Source organism: Giraffa tippelskirchi, chromosome X (genome assembly GCF_054371585.1).
Source record: "Giraffa tippelskirchi isolate mGirTip1 chromosome X, T2T-mGirTip1v1.2.pri, whole genome shotgun sequence".
Classification (NCBI taxonomy): Eukaryota; Metazoa; Chordata; class Mammalia; order Artiodactyla; family Giraffidae; genus Giraffa; species Giraffa tippelskirchi.
In genome coordinates, this window is record NC_137289.1 from 3,193,992 (window position 1) to 3,219,910 (window position 25,919).

Sequence of the window (25,919 nt, forward strand, 5' to 3'; positions counted from 1 at the left end):
TCACATACCACTATACTGCTTCATGGTTAGTGTTACTACATTATAATAACAAGATAATCCTAATGCCTCCTTCCTGCCCCTTATAATATTGCAATCATTTACTTCACTTTTATAAAAGCATACATAAATATGTGTACACATATACAGATGAATATGTGTATATATACGTTCATATGACATTAATATAAATAAACATACATGCAAATACATTGTTGGCATTATTTTCAATAAAGTATTATCGGTTAGATGAATTAATTTTTTTAATTTGTTTTCATTTTACTCTCACTTATTCCCTCTCTGATGTTTTTCCTTACTGTCTGTCAATTTGAGTTCCTGACTCATATTACTTTCCTTCTCTCTAAAGAACTTCTTTCAAAATTTCTTGCAAAGCAGAGCTACTGGAAACAAATTCCCTCAATTTTTGCTTTTCTGATAAAATCTCTATTTCTTCTTCATATTTGAAGGGTAATTTTGCAGGATACAGAATTCTAGGGTTTTTTTTTCCCTCTGAACAGCTTAAATATTTCACATTACTCTTTTCTTGCTTGTGTGGTTTCTGAGGAGAGGTCAGACATAATCCTTCTATTCGCTCCTCCATAAGTAGGTGTTTTTTCCCCCTCTGATTTCTTTCAAAATTTTTTTACTCATTTTTGATTTTCTGTGGTTTTAAAATGATATTCCTAGGTGTAGGGTTTATGTTTTTTTTTTCTTTTAACCTTTGTCTTACTTGATTTTCTCTGAACTTCCTGGATCTGTGGTCTATTTTCTGTCATTAATTTAGGGAAATGCTCACTCATTATTATTTCAAATATTTCTTCTCTCATTTTCTCTCTTTTTTCTTTTGGTATTATTACTACACTTATGTTACACCTTTTGTAGTTTTACCATAGGCCTTGGATATTATGTCCTTTTTTTCCTAGTTTTCATCCTCTTTGCTTTTCAGAAATTGAGGTTTATATTGAGATGTCCTTAAGCTCAGAGATTGTTTCCTCAGCCAGGTTCAGGCTACTAATAAACCTAGCAAATACATTTTTGTTTCTGTTAGCATTTTTGATGACTTAGCATTTATTTCAGGTTCTTTCCTAGGATTTCCATCTCTCTTCTTACATTGCCCATGTGATGTCTTGCATACTATCTACTCTATCCAGTAGAGCCATTACATATTAATCATCCCAACATTCCTTCCAGGTCTGATTCTGATGTTTGTTTTTTCTCTTTAAATTGTGTTTTAACATTTTGATATGTCTTCTAACTTTTTCTTGATAGCTGGACACAATTATTGGATAAAAGGAACTGCTATAAATAGCCTTTAATGTGGTGGTAAGGTGTCAGCAGAGGGGAAATTTTCTGTAGTCCTGTGTTAGGTCTCAGTCATTTAGTGAGTCTATGTCTCTGAACTGTGAACTTCACAAGTATTGCTATTTTTCATTTTCTCTGCCTCCACACCTTTCTTGCCATGGGATGACTATACTGAGCTGGAGTTATTTCTCTACTTCCACATAGAAGGCTACAACTGACTTGAGTTGGGTATTTCCCTTCCCTGTGGTCAGTTACACTTTGATAATACCATAGTAGGTTAGGCTCTGGTTAACCAGTTTCTTCTGAGGCTAGGACTTGTTGAGAAGAATAGCATGCTTTGGTGTATTTCAAAATGTTTCCTTTGCACCCCTCATCCTCCCACCAGAAGCATGAGGGGATTTTTCTCTGATACTTACTGACTCTGCTCTGGTAAATCTCACTCCCTGTATTCACCTGCCTGTCTCTGCAATCTTGGGGACCACAGTTTGCTGTGTTCTTACCTCTCATATGGATCTAAGAAAAGTTGTTGATTTTTCAGCCTGTTCTAGCTTTTTACTGATTTCTAAGGAGTAGCAACTTCCAGTTTTCTTACACGCAGAACTGGAAATTGAAAGCCTAAAAATTATTTTTGAGAAAGCTATAAAGAGGATGCTGCTGCTGCTGCTAAGTCGCTTCAGCCGTGTCCAACTCTGTGCAACCCCATAGACGGAAGCCCACGAGGCTCCCCTGTCCCTGGGATTCTCCAGGCAAGAACACTGGAGTGGGTTGTCATTTCCTTCTCTAATGCATGAAAGTGAAAAGTGAAAGTGAAGTTGCTCGGTCATGTCCGACTCTTAGCGACCCCATGGATGGAAAATCCTCTGTCCATGGGATTTTCCAGGCAAGAGTACTGGAGTGGGGTGCCATTGCCTCCTCCTAAAGAGGATGAGAGAGATAAAATGTCATTTGGAGACTCTAGGATTCAGGGGTATTTTGTTTTATTTTATTTTTTTATTATTAGTTATAAAGAGACAAACATGTTTAACTGCTGGTGACACGGTTTATCCCCAGAATGCAAAGAAATTTAACACTAGAAAATAAGGCAGCAACAGAAAAAATTGAGATGATGTGAATTGTGGCAGGGAGGAGAGGAAATGGTAGCTCCTTCTGCCCCCTTTTTCCAGCACTGATAGTCTTGCTACCTTCATAGGCTTTTGTTTTCAAAGATCAGGAACTTAGCAGTGGCTTGGGAGAAAGCCACTTGGGCCAATGATTTGTTTATTCTGCCTCCCATTGTACCAGTCTTTCTGCTATCTCTGGAGCTCTGGAGAGTGGGTCTTGACCCACTCATACATGTATGACTTGACAGTAAGATTCCAGATGCTCACAACGAAGGGATATTGGGCTGACTACAGACAGCTTGAACAAACATAGGTGTCCTTTACTGACTTGGAGCTAGTGCCAGGTTGTTGGCATGTGAAGGGGACAATATCATACCTCCCTTCCCACATGAGTGAAAGCTCTTGCTATCCAGAAGGACTTGGAGGCCTTGGCCTCTCTCCTTTGTTGCTCTGGTGAAGGTGTCCTGCCGATCCTCCTGTCTTGCAGAAAACCCTTTCTGTAGATCCTCACTACTTAATGGAGCAACAGAGGGGCCTCTCTCTTTTCCGAGGTCAAGGGTACTCTAAATGGGGAGAGGGCAGGAATCATGGACTGATTCACAGTGATCACAGAGCTTCCAGAGATGCCAGTGGAAGGACCTCCCCCTCTGGCACATGAGCTACCACCAGTCTCGGTAGGATGTCATAATGTGTCTTAATGAAGTCCTTCCACCGTCAAAATGGGATCTGAAGCTCTTGGGTGGAAAGGCTACAGGTTGGCAGTCTTATTCTTGGAGTGAGTATGGGGTTGCACATAAATAGAACCACGAGGCCATTAGCTGAGGGACCCTACAGGAAGAAGGAATACATTTTGGCCATCTCAGTCACCCATGAGGAGTTGCTAGCTCAGAACTAGGCCTACCACTATCTCTGCTCCACAGAGTCCATTTCAACAGTCCTCACTCTTGACAGGACTCTCAGAATAATTCAGAAACCCTGAGATTCGAAAAGAAGTTTACTTGTAGTTTTGTCAGGGATTTCACTGAAGACTTAAGTCATTCACCTTTAGGTCTAGTCTACTTTGTTCAGGACTCAGCTATGGTGGAGTTTACTTGCTCCTCAATTTTGGTTTTAGCATCCTGGGTGCAGTTAATCTCTCCTTGTAGCTAGCATTGAGTATAAATCCTCAGTGGTGAACCTGGAGACAGCTAGGGGATAGTTTTCGGCTGTTAGCCACCATGACTTCTGGAATTTTGGTAGTGCAACCCATTTGAAACAACAAAGGGAATGTCTTCCCTGTTCCTGAGGGAAAGGGCTGAGAGGAATGTTTGCATACCTGAAGCTCCTTCTGGACACTCTGCCTACACCCACATACCATAAAGGTCTTACTTCAGCCAGTGGCAACTACCTCAGTTGACAGGTGATTGGCCCAGAGTAGCTGGAAGGACAAGTTGGATTCCTATCCATAGAGAAGGTGCAGCTTCCTCCAGAGGCAAAAGAACCCTCCTTTAAGAATGGCAGGCACTCTCACTGATGAATGGCAGCATTTTTGAATTTTAATGTATGTTGCTGTCTCCCGTGTCAAGGTTAAAGATGAGAAGGAAGAAGAGAAAGCAACATCCGTGTGAAGATCAAGGTAAAGTCCCAGTGGTTGTTAGTACTACTCAGTGATATATGGTTCACCTCCTTTGGGTATATACCAAACTGAACAGCCTGGGTCCTTATAGTTGGGTCAGGGTATACATTCTAGCTAATGAATTGTGAGTGTGAGTGCTGTGTGTCCTTTCCAAGTGCAACACTGAATCACTAATGTGAGGACCAACCCCCTTCCCTTCCCCTTGCTACAAACATTAGAGAGGCACATGTCATTGAAGCCTCTGTCAGCTTGTCCCTCAGTGGCTATGATAAGTAGAAACTACTCTGATGACCTGCAATGGACACACAGTATGAGAAAGAAATAAGTCACTGGGATTTTGGGATTATTACCACATCAGCACCCACCTAACCTCTCCCAATTATTGATTTTCCTATGATAAATTGGGATTATATGACCAGCCATTATCTGCTGGTATGATGGAGTAGAATGTTTTCTACTCATTGGAAAAGAAGGTGATATTAAAGGGAGACTCTCTAAGAAGCTGACTTGTAATTGAAACTGAGAAATCTAAAGTCAAGGATGCAGGACGGCATTCTATTGCACCAAGTCTTAGCCCGGCCATTGAAAGAATTTATGTTCAAACTGTGGCCCTTGCTCACCGTACATTTCCTGAGTTGCATCTAGACCATTGGACGAAAACTTGTTTGAGTCCCATGAGGAATAGGCCCTTATCCCCTATAACTTGTTTTCTAATCTTCACTTTCTTTTTTCCTCATTTTCCCTATTCCTTTTAAACATATCAGTATAAAAAATGTGCTTATGTTTGTTAAAAAATAAAATAATCCTGCCTCAGTCCTGTATATCTTATTAATTCCCTTGAGAGTCTGATGAGGAAGAGAGCTTGGGAGAGACCTGGATGGGGGAAGAAGCATCGTGGCAGCACCAAGGAGCCCCTGGGAGACCCTTCCAGGGCTCAGAGGAAGCTGAGCCAACATGGGAGCCTGGAAAGAGACCTTTCTGAAAGCCTGGAGAGGCTGTGGCAAGGATCTTTCACCCTGAGAGTTAGGGAAGATGTAAATGAGGAGGGAGACCGCATCCCCCTTCTCTTACCCCATATCCCTTAAGGTAGTGGTATAGTTAGTTGGTGGGCAGCAAGTGATAGTAGGAACATTCAAGGACCACAACTCTACTGGGGCCACAGGTCACTTTCAGAACCTGAGTTGTTGGCAAGAAATTAGCCAGCAGAGAACTCAGCAGCTTAGGGCAGGCCCCAGACATACTGTGAAAACTACCCTTCCACCCCCAACTGCATTTTCTCTTTCTATGTGTACCTATGACAACACCAGCTCCCAGCCCCTTGGGCAGATCACACCTGTCAGGTGTGAATGCACAGCTCTCCTGTTCTGCTTTGGGTCACAAAAGATCACAGAGGAGAGAGATTAGGTTAGTGTTCCTATTGCAACTCTGAGGTTTTCATCAAAAGGTGCTTAGCACTGGCCACACTGACAAATGTGGGCCATAGCGATGAGCTTCTGCAGAATTAGCAGGATGTTTTCACGTGACTCTGCAGACTTTTTAAAACCTGACCACACCCCTCTTCCCACCCTGACAGGGCAGGGCTTTCTTGCTTTTTATTCTGCACATCTACATTGGCAAAGTTTTTTTTTTTTTTAAGTGTTCTTTATGAACCCCCCTCCCCCCCAATGGAAATACGTGTTCACATTGTATTTGACACCACAATGACTTGCCATGTTTTTAAATTTTTGTTTTAAATGATTAGAATGAGTTGTGCAAGAGCATAAACAAATTTCAACTGTGACATCACTATTTTCCCTCCTCTTGAAAACCATGGATTCAGATGTCCTAGGGGATGAGCAGGTGGATATGCAAAGCTGTGGGGAGGCAAAGGTGATGAATGGAAGGCAGAGGCTTCCTGGACCCAGATGGAGGTCCCTCCCAACATAACAGACAGGAAATACAATGACTCATGAGCATATTTGCAATTATATATATTTATTTCCTCCTTTTGGCTATTTACAAACCTTTATTTCAGCATATTTTCAGAAACATGAAACTTTGTTTCTTCATATTTTCCTTTTTAAAAGTGAGGACTGGTCAAGGTTTTTTCATGCAAAAGTGTGCATTATGAGGACGAAGAGGGAACCGGGAACAGGGTCATCTTGAGTGATCTCTGCTTCTTTGGGCCCTTTTGCCAGTCAGACCATCCAGGACGCATGGCTCTTGGTCCTCTTCCTTTCTTGGTTTTCACTGCCTGGGCCTGGCACCACTCCTGAAGACCTGCATGTATGTGGCTTTGCTGTATTTCATCTGCTTCCAGAATGGCACTGCTTTGGCTGCCCTCTGAAGAATTCAGTTCTGCTGATGACTGCTGATGCCGGGGATGCAACCCGGCAAGACAGTGGATGCAAAGTCTTACATATGTTGAGTCAACAGAGGTGACCCTGACCAGCTGGGAGTATTTCATAATTGAAGTACATCAGGGAGACACTGTAACACCCTCCCCCCTCCCTACCCTGAAAACCCAACACTGATAACCGAGATTTCATATTGATCACAGGACATGATACAACAAACACAAACACAAACGCACTGCACTTTCAGTAGGACAAGTCACGATTTCCTTTAGTGCTCATCACCACAGCAGGGTACCATGCAGGTGGATAGCTTAGTAAATGCATTCATTATTTAGTAGCTCAAAGGGTTAGCTCATTTATGTACAGAATAAGGAAACCCCATTAGGAATGGCCACAGTCTCAGCAAAACTCAGCTCTAAATATGCAAAGACTTTGCAGCCTTGCTATTAACAAGATGACATGAATTGTAAGAATACATTTGACAAGCTCCAGTAAGATAACAGAGATTGATTATTATCTCTGAAAAGGTGTTCCACAGTGGCAGATGGAATGGGCAAGAACTTGATGGGAATCGTGTCACATATCCCCACAACAAACTGACATCTTAAAGGCACAGAAGTCTCCTTCCTGTGAAAGTGGTGGAGAAGGGGTTTTAGGGGGAAAGTTAACAGGAAAAGAAAGTGAAGGGAGGTAGAGGAGTCAAGTCAGGGCTGTTCCATCCCAGACTAAGCTAGACCCTTCCCTCTGCCCAAGCTCCAAATTCTCTATCACCACAACACTCTGATTGTCTGGGCTGAGAAAGCCTCCATGGGCTGAGCCCCAGGAGCACCCTGCCAGATGCCCTGACTTCCAGAGTTACTTGGTGTGAGGTGAGGAATTGGGAGGGGATGTAGGCAGCCAGCTGGAGGCAGCGAAGGTTGGGGCTCAATTACGATGCTGACGACAGAACACGCAGAGAAGGAGACAAGGGGGGATCTGGCAATGCACAGGCTAAAATGACCAAGTCAATGGCAAACTCAAACGTTCAAGTTTTTGGAAAGGTGTCATTGCCAAACCTCCGCTTCACCTGGACACATACTCTCACACAGTGAGTCACAGTCGTTCAACTGTTCTCATTGCAGCACACTAGGGCCAGGTATTCTTTAAGGTATAATAAGATCTAAGATCTATAAGGTACATGGATCTATGGAGATACTTACAACTGGGCTCTCTGTCCTTGCTCTGAAGCCTTCCTGAGCATTTCTGCCAGATACATCTTAAATCTTTCTTTTTTTTATTCTCCTGCTCCAATCTATCTGTATGATCTCCCATCCCAAATGAACTGCTTGCCTCCTGCAGGGCTCAAAGGCACTCCTGGGTCCTGGAAACCCAAATCGAAATAAATCAACCAATGTTTAAGCCAAAGAAAGCAAGCCTTTCAAATAGCCATGATGGGAGCTTCTGATGTGAGGTCACTGCTCATCCCCCCACCTCTCTGTGAGGGGTGTCCAAAAAGAGAGGCTATCTTAGACATTCTGGCAGCATCTTTCTTGTTTTTAGCTGTCTCGCAAGATGTGTGTGTGTGTGTGTGTGTGTGTGTGTGTGTGTGTGTGTGTGTGTGTGTGTGTGTGTGTGTGCGCGGATATGAGGGTAAATGTGTGACACTGCATGTGAACATACATGTGTGTGGCTGTGTTTGTGCAAGTGTGTATATATGTACAGACTGAGGAGCACTTCCTACCTCAAGGCACTAAATGATCACTTCCTGAGACTACATTCACATTTTCTGCCTCTTCCATCCAGGAGACAGGAGTGGATGGGAACCGGGAGACCCTGCTCCCTGGGGCAGGGAATTGGAATGAAACATTCAGTTAAATAGCCTGGCCAGATACATCCCCCCACCCCTGATGTGGGAAAAGGCCAAGATAATTCTGGTGGTTCTAGAAGGGCCACGTACAGGGAATATATACGCTTTCAGGTGTATTTCCTTTCACACCAATTTCAGATAGATAAACATAGCTTGTAAACACACATACATAAGTTTACACACTCTTTCATAGGGGTGCACACGCATTTGCATTTACATGTTGTTATATATACAATCTTACACACACCAATATAGACTTACACTGACGTACATAGAACTATACAGCTTCTCAAGTGCTTGTATGTGCATGCAGAACTAAACTGATGCAGACACACACCGAGGTATACACAGAAACACAAATACAGGAACATGGTTAACAGCGTAAGTGGCTGAGGGGCTGAAGGAGAGGCTGCCTACATAGGAAGGAGGGACGTCAGCTGAGTGCTTCACCAGTCTTGCTCCCCCACCTCCTGCATCAATGAAGTGGAGCTGCGTGGCAAGTTGGCAAGCAGCCTACTGCTTTCTTCCCTTAGGAGCCCACTGGGTGGGCAGTTCCCATGTCCGGTGTGCTCAGTTCACACCTATTGGCTGGTCACTGTCTTCTTTCTGCATCTCCAGGTGCTGTAGAATGAGGTCTGATGTCCAGCACATAAGCAGACCCTGATGGAGCACACCCTTTTGTAAAAGAGAGGGGCAAGAGGGGAGAGCCTCAGCTCTCAGAGTTAAGAGGACAAGAAGAAGGAAGAGCAAGTGGGATGACTTCACCCCTCATTGGATGCATGCCCTCAAGCATGGCACATAAATTCCATTTTTCCCCCTCAGAACACTGGAGACAATGTGCTTTGCCTTCCCTGGCTGACAGGACTCTTGTGAGGGTTCGGCAATGTGATGTGTGGGTAAGCTTGTTGACACTTACTATGCACTAGGCAAACAGAAAGAATTATTATCTAGACTCACAACAGTTGTTCATCTGCTATTCTAGATTAGATGGTGAACTTTCCTAACGCTAGTCTTCATTCACCAAGTGCTTGCACTGTGTCTAGTGATGATCAACTCAGCATCTGACCAGACAGATGTACTGAGCCCCTATCATCAAGCATTTTGAAGCAGAAACATACACAAGAGAAGTTTCAATCCCTCCAAAGATGCTGGCTCAATCTGAGTAATGTCCAATCCAGCAGCATCATGCTCTGCAAGTTCCTGCTGGAAGCATGCTCTCTCACTTATCCTGACATCTCACTCAGCGCCCCTACCCACCCAGCCTGCACCAGAACACTACACTCAAAATGCAACAGAAAAAATAGTGGGGAAAAAAGACACTCAGAAGCCCCAAGTTCCCTAGAGCCACCCCTGCACTTGCAAGAGATGGCTATAGCCCCTCTACAACCCAGTCTGGCTTTCTCTTATGAAACCCTAAGCAGAGGGTGAGCAAGGACCATAACCACTAGGAAGGGGAAAAAAAAAACAGAAGAAAAAACTAATGAAAAAGAAAATTCAACACTTCAGTGGGATAGAAAAGTCCCCAGAAATGTTTTTGTACAGAGGGCTCGGATCCTTCCTGTCCTCCAGTTCGGCTCCTCTCTGTCCTGTAAACATTTCCAGGTGGCTTTTCTGTCTTTATTAGGTGTTAGAAGTCATTGACAACATGATAGTCTTCAGAAGGAAAGGAAATTCAGTGTGTTCTTTACCTCGAACTCCTCCTCAATCCCTTCCCTTCTGGCCAGAATACATCTTTTTCAACTACTCCTCACATCACGTTTATAAAGAAAAATGTGGAATGGACTCAAGCGCCCAATAACTATGAAGTAAAATGAAGACAGAAAAGAAGGCAAAATGGAAGAAAATGGAACTACGAAAGGAGCACAGCAGTGTCCCTGCCACCGGGGGACACTTAAGGAACTAATAGATATGATACACCCAGTACACAATGTTGAACACCACGAAGGCAAGAGGGAAGAGGAGCCGGGAGCATCGGTCAACCTTAGGGATGTAGTCAGGGTGAAAGAGATCGGAGGAGAACCCTTTACTGAAGGAGCAGCCAGGGCTTGGGGGGAAACTGTCATCAGACTCTGAGTCGCTCTCCTTGTCTCCATCAAAGTCCATAGAATCATCACTATAGACGCTTCGGGTACTGTCAACTTTACGCTTGAGTTGCTCCTCAAGGTCAAGGTAGCCGCTCTCAACTCTGACGTCATCAGGTAAGCTATGGATATCACGAAGGGTGTTACAGATTTCCTGAAGCTCATAGGTTTCTTCTTGCACACGCCTCTGGCCACGGACAAGCAGACACCTCCTGCTGGGGCCATTGTCTTCACTCTCATCGGAGTCAGAGCTCTCTTCAGGGTCTTCTTCTGGGTCGTGAGTCTCAGCACAGCCATGGGCCTCAGCACGGTTGCGGATTTCGGTGGGAACAACACTGTTATCAACACCAATACCATTAACTCGAATGCCGTCGTGGTGTATCACCTGCTCTGAGGTGGACAGGAGATCACTCAGGCTTTCTGTGGTGGCCAGTGAGGCCCCATCAGACAGAGAGGACAGTGAACTGAGGCTTTCTGAGGAGGCCAGTGGTGCCTCCTTTGTAAGGGAGGCCAAAGAGCCAAGACTTTCCAGGCTTGCTAGGCCGGCCCACTGTGGGCTGGAGGGAGGAGAGTCAGTTTCATCTTCTAGGTGAACCTGGTCATTGAATGGTATATGAACAACCACTGTTGGGGAGGGAGGAGAGGGAGGACTTTCCTCTTCAGCACGATTGATGGGCTCGTCCACTGGGTAAAGTGTCTCTTCTTCCCGGCGTCTCTTGCGCACACAGTGCTGAGGAACAGGACCAAAAGGCTGTTAGCATATACAAGGCTGTTAGCATCCCAGGCTGTTGCTGCCCACTCTGGAGTGCTGCATAGTGGGCAGAGGCAAGACCTCCTCAGGCAGGTGGGGGTGGGCTCCCTGTGAAGCAGGGACACTAACGCACTGCCAGCAGCAAAAGACTCAGCATGGTTTTGGAGTCAGAAGAGCAAAGGAAGGAGAGGTAGGTTAGCCTCTCTGGTGTCTCTTCCTTGCAGCTTCCCTGTGTTCCTTTTCCTTCTGGCTCCACACCTACCCTTTGACGCATGCTGAGTAGACCAGATCTGAAGCCCAAAGGTCTGGGGAAATCTGTCTCCGCTACTTGTTAGCCTTGTGACCGTGGATAATGACTCAACCTATAAAGAAGTGATGATAAGTTGTTCTACTTCTGTCTTATCTGGTGTGTGTGTGTGTGTGTGTGTGTGTTATGTGAAGATGAAAGGAGCTAAGAAATGCAAAAGGTTCAACTGCTAATCTTAGGTTTAAGAGGTGCTCAAGGAAAGTGGATTGTCATTCAAAAAGCCAAACCTGCTCTGCCTCTCGGTAGCGGTAGCGCTCCATGACTCTTAGGGCTCTTCTGAGTTGCCTCTGAGAACGCTGGGATCCTCTTCGGTTGTAGAAAAGGTAGTTGATGTAGACATACTCCACCAAGGACAAGAACACGAAGAAGAAGCATACGACCATATAGATGTCAATGGCCTTGATACAGGAAAATTGGGGGAACTTATCCCGCAGATGTGAGTTGATGGAGTTCAGGACGAGCATTGAAGTCAAACCTATAAACAACACAGCACAGAGTTAGTCCCCTCAGGAGGCTGAAATTCTTGCACAAGCCATCAGGCTCATATCCCACTGGAAGGGAGCAAAGGCCAAGGTCAAGAGGTCAAGAGGGCCCTTAGCAAAAGGCCTTTAACTTTCCTGGCTTAGAACCTTGGCTCAATTGCCCTTTTAGCTTCTTCACCCCCATCTTTAGGCCCAGCCTGTACTTCAACAGTTCAGTGACTATTGCTCTTAGGGTCAAGTCAAGAATCTCCAGCCATGGTTCATAGTGAGTTACACATCTAGCCCCATTTTACCCTATGATGCTCCTTCCCTTTTTTGCCTCCTAGTATATAGGCTTTCCTGTAGTCCATCCCTCAGAAGATTTGGTGAGCACTAAAATATTGCACAAATATAAAGGTTTAGCGTACTGTGTGCTCTTAAAGAGGAAGGCTAAAAAGTCTGCCCCAAAGATGGTGAAGGAGAAAGCAGACCAGGGTCTGGGATAGACAGGCATTCTGAAGAGTGGGACCAAATATATTTGGGAGCTTAGGCCCCTCCTTGGTACTGCTCAGAAGTCTTCAACGCTCCCCGTTGTTTAGACATGAAGTTCCAAATTCTTAAAGTGGAATTTGAAGTTATTCCCAAGTCAGCCCAGGCTTTCTTCCTGATACTTACTCTCCCCACTTCCCCAGTTTGTGCCCCAGGTGAAAGTGTGAAAGTTGCTCAGTCATGTCTGACTCTTTGCGACCCCATGGACTCTACAGTCTGTGGAATTTTCCAGACCAGAATACTGGAGTGGGTAGCCTTTCCCTTCTCCAGGGGATCTTCCCAACCCAGGGATCAAACCCAGGTCTTCCGCATTACAGGCAGATTCTTTACCAGTTGAGCCATAAGGGAGCCCAAGAATATTGGAGTGGGTAGTCTAACCCTTCTCCAGCAGATCTTCCCGACCCAGGAATCAAACTGAGGTCTCCTGCATTGCAGGCAGATTCTTTACCAACTGAGCTACCAGGGAAGCCCTAAGTACCCTGAAATTTACCCTTTACCTGTAATCAAACTACTTCCTCTTTCAGGGAATGCTGAGACTTATGTCTCCGCCTCCTGGAAGTCCTCAAAACCCAGGTTGAGCAGTACTTTCCTACTGCAGTTATAGCCAAGAAGACACAGGTCATTTCTTCCTCTGGACTCTGACTGTGTGTATCTCAGCCTTTCATTAGACATTTGTCAAGGGCAGTTCATCTAGAAGCCCTCTGCTGCTTCACAGGATTTTGATATGATTCTTAATCAGTGTTTACGGTGTTCCATTTCTAATGTAAATTTGTGACTTATCCATTCATTTATGTATCCAGCAAATAGAAATTCTGATAGTTTGGACCCAACCTATCAAGATCCCAACCCTGATGTTTTTTTGCATCTGTCTCCAATGTTGGTCTCTCTGCTGGGGGTTGGCTGGGCACCTTACAGATGCCTGTTAGTCAGGCCCCATCTTGTTCCCTTGCCTGTGCAATCACACACTGCTCCTTACTCTCAACTCTTTTCTGAGCAAGATGAGCCAAGTTCTTCCCTGAGATGGGGACAGGACTTACCGACTGTCACCCTGGCTGCAGAAGATTCATAGTTCATCCAAAATGATATCCAGGAAACAACAGTAGTGAGGATGCTGGGCCAATAGATCTGCACAAGGTAGCTGGTGACTTCCCTCTTGACCAGGAACCTCAGGATCAGGCGCACATAGGAACCTGGCCAGGAGACAGACTGGTATTAGGGTGGTAGGGCTGAGGGGATTTTCAGGGTGAAGTACAGGATGGTTGAGGGGAAACCAATGGCCACTTCAGCCTCTACTATCCCAGCCTGGGCAGTCCGCAGACCTGACCCCTTTTGCTGCCTTAAGGCCAGTGACAATGGCACATATTAGTAGGCCCATATGGCACAGCAAGTCTGCTATCTCTTCCTTCCTTCCTCAGTTGCTCCATGTCAACTGAAGTTGAAATGGGAGAGAGATGAGATATTTCAAAGGTGCCACAGATGGAGCAGCTGGCCCTGAAAGCAGGCCTGTAGAATGTCAAACCCAGCCAAGTGCTGCTGCACTCATTTCCTCACTGGCAGAAGGTAAGCCTCTGAGACTTCCTGAAGGGGGCTTTGCAAGGTGCCCAGAACAAGAAGGGAATAGGAAAGAAGGCAGAAGAGATTCTAGAGGTCAAAGGCAGAGGTCACGAGGAGTTCCCTAGCATACAAAAGAGACAAGAGACAGGAGAGAAGAAGGGGGTCAGACCCACCTGTGTAGAAAAACACCTCTTTGGTACTGATCGTCTTTCCCAGGAAGCTGAACTGAGGGATGTGAAGCTTCTCTGTTCCCTGGACGGCATTCCCACTGCCTTCCCAGTAGAGCAGGATGTCGTCAACTGTGTAGCCATCTACAGGGGCGAAGCGAGCAGAGTCAAAGGAAGCAGGCACAGGTGGCTTTCATACCAGAGGAGTTTGTGAAAACCAAAGGATAGCTGGAACCTGCAGTTTGCAGTTTTGTGGGTCTGACCCTGGGGCAGCAGGGCACATGAAAAGAGAACTTTCAGTCTGGAGTTTCTTATCCAGGAAGGAAAGCAGAATAGACAGATGTGCCACCGGCTTGTGTACAAATTCCCCAGAGCACGGCCCATTCCCGTATGGGACTATTTCCACCCTGAAGGCCACCTTCTTTCAGATGCCTATATACACCCCTGTCTGTCTATCCATCTGTCTGTCTATCTATCTGTCTACCTAGGAGAGAAAAGGCGGGGGAGGGAGTAGGGGACATATGCAGTCCCTCTCACTGTCAAGTGCACCTTTGGTTTCTTCATGGCCCCACACCCAGGAAGGGAAGAAGGGGCCATGGGAGATAAACGTACAGCTCTCCACCTCCAGCTTGCAGGTCTGCTTGTCCAGAGGGAATTTTTCCAGATTCATGGAACAAGCTGCTGTGGTGGTGAGCCTGCAAAGGAAAAGCAAAAGGAAGGGGAAAGTAAGTCCAGCCCAGGCAAGTAACTGTTCCTGAGAAAACTGCAGGGGTGGAGTGGGGAGAGGTGCCCCAAGGACTGGCCCACACTGCCTACATTAAAGCTGGGTTCTTCTCTTCCTTTCTTGTTTCCTTCTTTCTCTTCCCCTCCCTTCCTTCCCTCCAGAGGAAAGATGAGTTGCAGTAAAGATGAGTTGTGTAAGGAGGAGAGAGGAAATCTGTATGTGACAGAGAAACCAAAAAGTGGTGTGGGACTAATACAGATGAGAACAGATGTCTGGCATGTCAGGAAACCTTGAGGTGTCAGAATGGGAAGGACCCTGGAGGAAACTGAATGCAGAGTCGGAAAGGGGACTTTCTTGCTGAAGAATCAGCAAGGCTGTTTGGAGGAAACCACAACACTGAAGCAGCTGAAGTGCTAGATCTTATGTATGTGGTGTGCACACCCTGATGTGAGCAGTGACCCAGACACACCTTTGGCCATGAGAACTGCCCCTGCAGCACTCCCATCTCTGTGCATCTGCTTATGAGTGTCCTAGGGCTTAGCAAATGCCAGTGAGTGTAAATGGGCAGGAGGGATTAATATCTCTGAGGTTAGCTATGGAATGAGGCTTCAATTGCCATGTGGGAAGTCCAAAAGAAGAATCTGAGGAGGGATCTTGGAAGACTTGGGGCCATGGGAGAAGAGATCAGTGGGGAAGAGGATTTACAAAAGCTTTCTGCAGCCCCAGCTGGGAGCCTCTGGACCCTTCTTTGTCCTGCTCTTCCCAGGTGCCACCCTTGTCTCTTTCAATTCTTAAAGTGATTTCCATTTTGTACAGTAGGTGGTGTGTGCGTGTGTGTGTGTGTGTGAAAGAGCTATACCCTAGTAGCTACCTGTTGGAGAAATTTTCTGAGCTAAATTTATCTCTTACATTTGTCTTACAAGATGGTTTGTAAGAGATGAGGCTGTGAGGAGGGCTTTGGTGACTGTCTATTATGTTACAAATAGACCAGCGAGGCGTTCCAGGGTGCCTACATTCTGTTTGTACAAAGCCATAGGCAGTAGATGCACAACTGCGCACCCCTGGGTCCCCTGGATGCTGCATAAAAATGACCAAAGGCAGAGATCAGTCCTGCCAGGGTGATCCCCAGGTCCCTGGGGAACTCACCGGATGCCATACCGCACCGTTCCATCTGGGTGAAGCTGAAACATGCGGTTTTCCACAGTTGCATCATGAACAAAAGCCTCCTTGCTATTTAGAAAGTAGCAGTCAGGGACCCACAACTTCTCATGCAGCCTATAGTCCAGGGTCAAGTTCAGGTTGGTCTCATGATACGCTAAACGTGGATCTTTCCAGGTCTGATAAAAAAACATCGTAATGGTATAGTCCTGAGGAGAGAAAGATAAATCCCAGTTGTAAGTGTGGTTGTTCAGCTTTTGGTCCTCCGAGTTTCTGTGTGTGTGTGTGTGTGTGTGTGTGTGTGTGTGTGTGTGTGTGTGTGTGTGTGTGTGTGTGTGTGTGTGTGTGTGTGTGTGTGTGTGCGCGTGCACGTGCATGCAGATATATGAAATTTATCCTACATATAGACAAGTAATGAAACATGTAAGAATGTTCAATGTTAGGGATAATAAAATGAGCTCCATATAATAAAATTCAGGTTAAGAAATACAATGTTCCCAATAACTTTCAAGCTTCAGTGTATCCCCTGCAGAACATATTTCCCATATCTCCCAGCAGTAATACATTATCTTAACTTTTAATGGTAATAATTTTGCTTTTTACATTTTTTCTTCATGTTTTCCTAAGTTTTATTGCCTATGCATTTCTAAGGAATGTATTGCTTACTTGGACTTATTTAAAAATTTTTTCTGAAAGAAATCACACTCTCTGTGTTCATAGCTTGCTTCTTTCACTCAACATTGTGCTTGTGTTTGTTCAGCTTGATGTTGATAATTAAAATTCATTCACTTGCATTGCTGGATAATATTGCCTTATATGATTATACTATGTATATTACTATGTGATGACACCATACATACCAAAATCACAATGAAATAAGAACTATGATGCCAAAGTTCCAGTTTATATTCCCACTAAGTGCAGATGAGAGTTACCAGCGCTCCTGCCTTGCCAATATTGGTTTTGTCTGACTTTTGACTTTTTGCTGGTGCAGCAGGTATGTAATGGGTTCTCACTGTGGTCTTATTTTGTGTTTCACTGATTAATAATAAAGTCAAATATCATTTCATAAGTTTATCTGCTACTTGTATTTCTTCACAAAAGTGAAGTTCCTGTTTGCATTTTCTGATCATTTTTCTATTGTTTAAAAATATTCTTATTAATTCACAGGAATTATGTGTGTTTTCAATACCAGTCATTTGTGGTGCAAATATCGTAGTCCAATCTGAGTTTTCCTTTCAAACTTTTCATAATGGTTTTGTTTCTTTCTTTTACAAGACTGAAGTGCCAAAAGTTTTGGCTAAAGAGAATATTATTATAGTTGAAGTTACCAGTATTTATTTTTATAATCTGTGTTTTCTGTGTCTTTTAAAAAAAACTCCTTACCTATCGCAAAGACACTAAAACAATATCTTATATTTTAAAAGATTCATAACTCTTTCACTTTTAGATCTATGATACATCTGGATTTATTTTTTATTTCAGGTGGTTGTAGTTTCCGAAACCTCTTATGTTCCTCCATGTGGGCTCTGCTGGAGGTCGTAACAACAGGAGTTCGCTTATGACCCTGCTCCTTGTCTTATGTACCTGGTCCCCAGCCCCAAGGTTGGAGCTGACACACTTACCATCGTCACTTCTGAGATCTGTTCAATACTGGAGACATAGATAGACACTCCCACGGGCACAGGGGCACCTACAATAGAGGAAGGCACTGTTACATTCAGGGTAGGAAAAAGGGTAAAAAACTGCCTGAGTTTGAACCTCATTTTGGCATTTACTAGCTGTGTGACCTTGAAAAAGTTACCTAACCTCTCTGAGCCTCAGTTTCCTCAGAATGGGGCTAACGATAATACTTAGCTTACAGTTAATGCAAGCCAAGCACTCAGAGAAGGGCCTGGCTCACAATATGCTGAAAAGAAAGGGTCAGGCAAAAATAAAGAAAAAATAAGGGGATGAAGCACTCTTTTTCTAAAAGTTTTCTGGATAAAAACTCAAGAACAATGAGACCCAAAACAAGACATATGCTGTGCATGAGCATGTTTGTGTGAGTTCATGTGAATGTGTGTCTTCGTGTGAATGAAGAATGAATGTGTGAGCTGTGTGCATGAGTGGATGTGAACATGTTCACAGACACAGTAAATCTGTGGATGTATTCATGTGCAGGTGAATGTGCCAGTGTGCACATGAGTGTATGTGAGCATGCCTGTGTGTGAGAAAAATGCATGAGTGTCTATTTGTGTACTTGAATGTGTTGTGTGGGAATAAATATGTGAACATGTCCACGTATGTAGGAATGTTGTGTGGGAGTGAATTATAAGTATGTTCCTGTGCAAGTGAATGTTTGTGTCTTCATGTATGAGAGAATGTGTGACTGTGAATGTATGTGAGCTTGTTAATGCACAAGGCAATGTGAACATGGGTGTGTTTGTGAGCTTGTTTGTGTGTGAGTTAATTTGTGGGTGTGTTTGTATATGTGAGCATGTTAATGCATGCATATATTCATGCGTGAGTGAATTCATGAATGTTGTTTGTGAGCATGTTTGTGTGTGAGTGAATGTGTGAGCATGTTTCCGGGTGAATCAATGTGTCAGCACATGTGTGTATTTGCATATATCATGTGGGAGTGACTATGTAGGTTGTTTGTGTGAGCCTGTTCACTTGTTAATATATTTGTGAGCATGTTCATGTGTGAGTGAATGCATGATTATGTTTGTGTGTGAAAAGTTGTGTTTGGGAATGTAAGTGAACTTATGGGTATGTGACTGTATGTGTGAGTGTGAGTGAGCATGCTCATTGTGTGTATATGTGAATACATTTGTGCATGTGACTTTGTTCATATGCAAGTGAAAAGTGTGATAAGTGATTATGCTTCTACACTCACACTTATCACACTTATGAGTGTGTAAGTGTGAGTTTATGTATGCATGTTGATGTGCTTGAGAAAACGTTTGAACATGTCCAAGTGAGTATGATTGAATGTTTGTGACTATGTTTGTGTGTGAGTGAATGTGCAACTATTTTGATGTGCAAGTGAACCCATGAGCACATTCATCTGTGTTAGTGTGTCACTATACACCTATGAGTGAATGTGTGAGCATGTTCATGTGTGAATGTGTTTGTGAGTTGGTAAAAATGTGGACATGTTTGTGTGTGAGCATGTGTGAATGTGAGTACGTTCATGTATGTGAATGTCAAACCATGTGTGGATATGTGTCTATGTGTGAATGAATGAGTGAATGTGTGTTCATGTGAATGAGTACATACGTGAGGGTGTTTGTGTGTATTAATATGTAACCATGATTGAATCCGTGCATGTGTGTGTCTATGTTTCTGCCTCCTGGCTTTCTTTTTCAGGACTAGGTGTTAGCACTGCCCATTCCAATGTGATAATGGATGTGCAAAATGTCATAAACTATAAAGTACTGTAGAAAAAAACATTTTTATTGTTTCCTCATTGACTCAGGACTCCCTCCACCCAGCCCCACAGCCGAACCATTATTCTACGTGTATTATATCACACCGTTGTTACGGAAACACGTGTGAGGCTTCCAATTCAGCCTGCTGGCTTCACTGCAGGCTGGCTGCCTAGAAACTAAGCTACAAAGTGCTACTAGGAATCCATGTATGAATGGCAGCTGAGAAGTAAATGGGACTCCGTGTGAGGGCATAACCAATTCCAGCATTCAGGGTTATTGTGAATGATCCCTGGCAAAGTGCTTGTAGTGATAGGGGTTTCTATAAAGGCAGTTTTTCTTTATTATAGCCTTTCAGGCTCTCTGCATGCCTTTAGAGAAGGGTGAAAGCTGTGTTAGGCAGGCAACAAGCCCCAGAAGGGCGGAGCAGCCATCCCCTTGGCTGTCTCACTCCAGTGTCAAACCTGTAATCCTGGACCGTTCTGTATCACTCAGGCAATCCCATCCTTTACAGCAGAATCCTGGGGATCTGAACCCTAAAGTGCCAGGGCTCTTTGTCCAAAGGCTCCCAGTTAAAGGGGCAAGTGGGAACGTGCAGTCCACATTCTCCTCAGTAAGCCATGAGTCCTGGCCCAGGAGTGCGACCTGAAGGAAGGGGACCTGAGATCTTTTTCTAATTTACCCACATAGAGGGAACATCTTATGTGCTGGCAGTGGTCATAACGAGAGCTTAACTAAGCTACCACACCCCTACAAGCATAACAGAGGGGAACAAGAAGCTTCCAGATAAGGTGTCTAAATGCTGTCTTTGGGGTGATGGTCTCAGCCCCATATCCCATCGCTGTCCCTCCTGATGGACTCAAGAAGGCAGAAAAAGTGGGAGGGGGGGTAACCACTTCTGTCCCTCTTGGAAACTTTGCAACCCCAACTATACTTCCTCCCTAGCATCCATCAGAGTACCAGAGGAAGAGGAGGTAACTGAAGGAGTGATGAAGGTGTTCCATTTATCCTTTGCTCCACACCTATGTCATGCCAAGTGACAGGCTAAGCAAAGCTGTTAGGGACCTGCTTCTGCAGCACTATGGAGTCCCACTTCTCTTGCTCAGAAAGAAGCAACTTTGTTAACTTTCCCTGGCCCCTCCTATGCCTCCTCTTCACCTTCCTTCTCTTCTCAAGGAAGTAACATCTCCCATTTGAAGCTAACCACAGTTGGGTCACGTCTGTCCATGTGTGCTGGTGTGTGAAGCCCTGAAACTACTTAACTTCAGAATCTGACTCTGTGTACAGTAGGAGTGCTGGGTTACCCCCATCCCTAAACCCCCTGGCCTTGCTCTCCCATGATTGCCCCCTCCCTCCCATAAAAGAGCCCCAGACTTGGAGCCTGTAGTGCATCCCTCTGTCTAAATGCTAGAAGGTTCTGCCTTGTCCTTGTCCTTCCACCTTCATCTACTATTTGGCCAAACTGGGGGCCGAGCTGCTATCCGACTCCTTAAGTCTGCACGTCCATGAAGCTTAGCATAATCCAGGAGGTTAGACATCAGGTGTAAACAAATCCAGGTTAGCTCAAAATATGGTGGTGAGGTGCCTTGGAGATCTGTGGGTCAGGAGCACCTGACAACCCCCAGTGGTTGGTCCTTGCTCTGTTCCCTCTATTCCCTCCCCCTGGCCCTGTGTGCCTGCAGAGATGGCAACCTGAAGGAGTGGGGAGAATGCGCTTGATGTATTTGAACGGCTGCTGGTCAGCCTTTGCTGAAAAACATGAAAACGATGAATGGAGGAAAAAAAATGCAACAGCTACACCGTTGACACCTGCCATTTGTTGCTTGGTGCAACTGGTCCAGTGGGGTGCTGGCTGTGCCCTAGCACTTGCCTTCTGTCCTGTCCACTCCAACTTCCCAGTCCCTAGTGTACACTCACCTTGGATCCGAGGGCTGTGTCGGAAGCAAAGCAGCAAAGAGGATAGCAGTCAAGTGCCCCGCCCCCAAACCTTAGGGCCCGGGGCAACCAACGTGGTTTTCAAGGTGGCTCCTAGGCAGATCACAGAGCCCCTACCGGTCTACCACAAGGGCAATTGCTAACAACTGTGTGCCCTTGAGGGCTGAGGCATTGTGTATTCAGAAGAGGGCTATTCACACAAATGCTTTCAAGGTGGCTCCTAGGCAGATCACAGAGCCCCTACTGGTCTACCACAAGGGCAATTGCTAACAACTGTATGCCCTTGAGGGCTGAGGCATTGTGTAGTCAGAAGAGGGCTATTCACACAAATGTGCCAATGTGAACATTAGCATCCATTAACCCTTTAGAGTGGGTGTCTAGTCCATCTGCAGGAAGGGAAGTGCTTTCTCTGACTTAGCCATCTTGCCTTTTAGATCTTTCCTGGTTTCCTTTGAGCCAAAATGTGACTAATGTCTATTTAAGGCACCTCTCTTCTTGTCTGTCCTTGGTCTAGGTTTCCTGGGCGTCCCCTCAGCCAGAGAATGCTATTCCTATTCCGTGCAGTTCAGGTAGGTGCCTGTCACTTTGTGCTGTGAGATGGCCCGTCTCCCTTTCCAAAGCCGGGGCGGGGTGGGGTGGGGTGAGGGGCTAGGCAACAACAACAGGAGAAACTGATGTATAGGTTTCATGGAGTTTGTTACTTCAGTTTCTTTGTCATTTCTCATCTCTGTGCTTGAGATCTGAGGAGTGTAGATTTTACTTAGCAGATAAGGCTATCAGAAGTTCCTAAGGTAATCAGGTGGGATTCATAAAGATCACATTGACTGCAGTGTGTGCAATAAACTGAACTTGGTGGGAGCTGAAGGCTTGGGGAGCGTGAGCAGAGGCAGCGGAACTTGGGACCCGAGTGTATGAAGTAAACTAGGCAGAGAAGACCATGCCCTTAGTTTTCAACTAGCTGAATGAGGGTAAGTGCCCAGGGTTCAAAGAATGTGTGCACAAGTGGAACGTGTGTCCTCCCCACAGATGGAGCAGAAAACTCCAGACGGAGAAGCACAGCTGGGGTGACGAGTGCTTCTGCAGCCCAGGCAATGTGCTTCAGGCTCAGGCCGCTGTACAGGAGTGTGGAGGGGGCAGAGAAGTGGGAGAAATGCCGGCAGAAGAGCTATAGGCCTGGGACTTGGGGCCTGGGAATGCTCTGCTGGGGTCTCTGGAGGGTCAGGAAGGGGGGTCTGCAGAGGCAGAAGGGCCCAGTCCAGAGGAATGCCCCTGGTCAGCTCACTGGGTGGAGCTGGCTTGCTGTCTCTCAGCTCTAGTACCTGGACGTGTCTTACCTCCAAAATTCGGCCTCAGACGGCCATCATAGTTCGACAGCACCCTGTCCAAAATCTTGTGAACCGTAGCTTCATTTGCACAATTTTTGCTGGAACAGAGAAGTCATTGGTAGGTATTGGTCATCAGTGAATGCCGCATCACTTCTCAGAAAACAGCAAACAGCACCCCGGGCATCAACTCGCCAGGGCCTTCTCTCCTCCCGCACACACGCGGACACGTGCAGTCACTGATGCAGACATGTGCATCATACATGTACACATGTCTCCCCGCTCCCCTCCCTTCCTCCAGTGAGTCAGCCAGAAGTGCAGCAGTGACGCAGACTCTTCTTTCCCCCTCCCCCTCCACAGCCTTTATCCAAAGGGTGGGGCATAAAGACTGGCTTCTTGTTACCAGGCAGAATTGGGGGGATGGGGGAAAACTGTAGGGGAAGTGGAGAGGAGAGGGTGTGGGCAGGCGTGAGCACTCACAGAAATGCATTACCTCAAGCCCCCTAAGGAGACCCACCTTACCACTGGCCTGGATGCACCTTACCCCCTCAGTACCTCCATGAGCTGAGCCCACCAGCCTGCATCCTCCACCTCACTCACATTTCCCCTACCTAGGCTAGGGCCGGCATTTTGCTATCACGTCTATGTGAATCTTGTTCTTGTGCCCCTCTGTTTCCAAGACTTGGCATGTGATATATGGCACAGAGAGCGCCTTGCTCATGTAGCAGAGATTTATGAGCCTCATCAATCAAACCATTTCTGATCCTTGGGTTTCAGAACCATCCTCAAAAACACATGCATTTTTGGAGCCGGCATCTCTTTGGCTAAGCGTGTGCTTCCAGCCTAGACGTGTTTTGGATGAGCACATGTAAATGGACCCAGAGAGCTGGCCTTTCCAGAAGTCTCTGATGCGCCCTTTCAATTCACATAGTCTTTCACTGGGGCCTCTTTTCCCCCAAAGGGGCTTGTGAATGAGAATAGGCCCTGGCAAAACTATAACTCTTAGTATCTTTCACGCAGTGACTATGGAACGTCAGCCCCTGCAGATCTCGTGTGTGTGTGTGTGTGTGTGTGTGTGTGTTCACTAGAGCAATCTGGTATCTTGGGTTGAGGACATTGCAGAGCTTTCTGCTGGAACCTTGCCCAACTATCCCCCCCTCCCTTTTCCTCATACATGTTCTTTTCTGGTTTGCCATTTGAAAAATTATTCTCAATCATCTTTTAAAAAAAATCTCAATTATCTTTAATGAGAAAATTTCAAAGTGTGCACATGAATGATTTCTGTGTGTTAAGGACCACACACACTACCCATATGCCAGTGCTCAGGATCTGTGGCCATCACAAACACATATTTCCATATGATCTCCATGTAAAGCCTGACTGTTTAACATCTCTTCAGATATTTACAGACTCAAACAAACTTGAAATCAAACACCAAATCTTCAAATGTTTAATTGGAGTCACTACAAAATTGCACCCATCTCAGGCCACACGGTTGTATGTTATACAGCCACCGATTGCACTGTCTGGGCTCAGATGAGGTTGAGTCAATAATTTCTGTCTGCGGCATCGGAAAATGTCCCTCACTGCTCAACACACATTCACGAATACACGCACGCGCCTCAGGGAATAGAGAAAAATATCCAGACTCAAACAGGTGTCTACACAGTTTTGTGAATTTCCCATCACCCTGTACTCCCACCCTCAATCCTACAAGTGCCAAAGGATGTGACTGGGAAAAGCTGCCAGGGGCTTTGGTCTCTGGGGATGGATGGCAGACCTTGGGGGGAGGGCATCCTTCCCCCCAACCCCCGGGGCTGCAGTTAACAGGTGGGCTGAAGCACCAGGGCTCTATCTCAAACGGTCGCCCCTACTCTCAGCCCATCTCCCTCCAGGGATCTGGAGGCAGGGCCGGCGCGCCAGGGATCGGCGAGCCCGGGTTCAAGTCTTCCCCCGCCCGCTCCGTCCAAGAGGTCCGGGGCTGCCGCCGGTCCTCTCCTGTCGCCGCCATGCCCCACCTGGCGGCTCCCGCTTACCAGTCGAAGAGGTTCAGGACGACTTCGGGCACGGTGGAGGAAAGCTCAAAGTGGAATTTCGGGGTGGAACTGAGGTCGCTCCCCTCCGCGAGCCAGGTTCTGATGAGCAGCAGAAGCACAGCGGCTCGCAGCATCCCTCGGATGCTCATGGCTGCTTACTCCGGGGCTTTGGAGGGCGCGAGAGGCTGCGGTCTGCCGCTGCCGCCGCCGCCGCCGGGGAATGGGACGGAGCGAGCGAGGACAGTGCGAGGTGAGAGGGAGCTGGGGAGTCGCGAGGAGTCGCCTCTAAGGAGACTCCAGCGAGAGTTTGGGGAGCAGAGGTCGGACCGGAGTCCAGAAGTCGGGCTAGTGCCCGACCTGGAGCCTTAGGACGCGCCCGGCGGCTGCGAGGTGCGCTCCGTCTGCATCCGCTCCAGGCTGCGACTGGGCACCCAGCCTGGCGCCCGCTGGCTCCGCCCACTCCGACGGTCGCGCTGGTCGAACCAATCCGGCAGGTGCCAGAAGCCGCACAAAAAAGGCGCGCGCTCTGGCCTCCGCCCGCAGCCAGCGCACCGCCCGGCCCCCCGCCCCTTCAGGCCTCCGCAGTCGCGCCCAGCCACAGACAGGGGCGGGGCCGGCCCGGGGGAAGGGAGGAGCGTCGCTGCCGGGGGGCTGAACGCGCTCCGCAGCCAGGCACCCGATGGGGCGTGTTTTCTCTCGGCAAAAAAAAATTCAAAATGTGCGTGTCTTTTGGAAGACCGTGTGCCCAAGAGTTTGTTTTTCGCGGTGAAGGGAGTGAGGGAATTTGCTCTGTCTGAATGTACCTTCTGACAGGGCTGCACATTTCTGGGTCCCCAGGACAGAGATCCGGGAAGTGTAAGTGTTCACCGACTGGGATCACACTGAGGTGTGAAGGTCCCAGAGCCAGGGCCGGCACCGTGGAAGGGGAAGGAGGCAAGGACCAGTGTTTCAAGGGATTGAGTCCTTGGAGAGCCGGCGACTGTGATGCTTCTGCATTTTGGGCCCACCAGGTGGAAAAGCCAGAAATTGTGACTAGAGGGCTCTTACTCTTTCCACTACCTCAAACACTGTCCTATGAAACAAAAGGCTCTCAGAGAATAGGAAAATTCTTCCATCCCAAACCCCTCTATCCTTCCTATATCAGATCCTTGAAAAAGCAAGTTCAGAAAGACGTCCTTCAGAGCCGTGGACCAGGCAGGCAATTCCTAAGGCATGCCATTGAGAAGGGTGGCAATGAACATGGATTTTAGGTTCACTCATGGTTG

At 46.4% G+C, this 25,919-nt stretch overlaps 1 protein-coding gene across 2 annotated transcripts; it reads right to left on the reverse strand.

Moving 5' to 3' along the window:
* Window positions 1-8,381: 8,381 nt before the first annotated feature.
* Window positions 8,382-25,219, reverse strand: GABRQ (gamma-aminobutyric acid type A receptor subunit theta). 2 transcript variants are annotated; one of them, XM_081564181.1, is made up of 9 exons: window positions 24,655-25,219; window positions 22,631-22,719; window positions 17,574-17,641; window positions 15,937-16,157; window positions 14,679-14,761; window positions 14,073-14,210; window positions 13,383-13,535; window positions 11,563-11,810; window positions 8,382-11,007 (listed from the first exon to the last, which is right to left on the reverse strand). In XM_081564181.1, exons 1-9 carry the CDS (start codon window positions 24,801-24,803, stop codon window positions 10,096-10,098), a joined length of 2,061 nt encoding a protein of 686 aa, XP_081420307.1. In that variant the 5' UTR covers window positions 24,804-25,219; the 3' UTR covers window positions 8,382-10,095. The 2 variants fall into 2 exon arrangements, with proteins under 2 accessions (XP_081420307.1, XP_081420308.1); XM_081564182.1 differs by having other exon boundaries at window positions 10,096-10,903; window positions 11,573-11,810; window positions 24,655-25,114.
* Window positions 25,220-25,919: the final 700 nt, after the last annotated feature.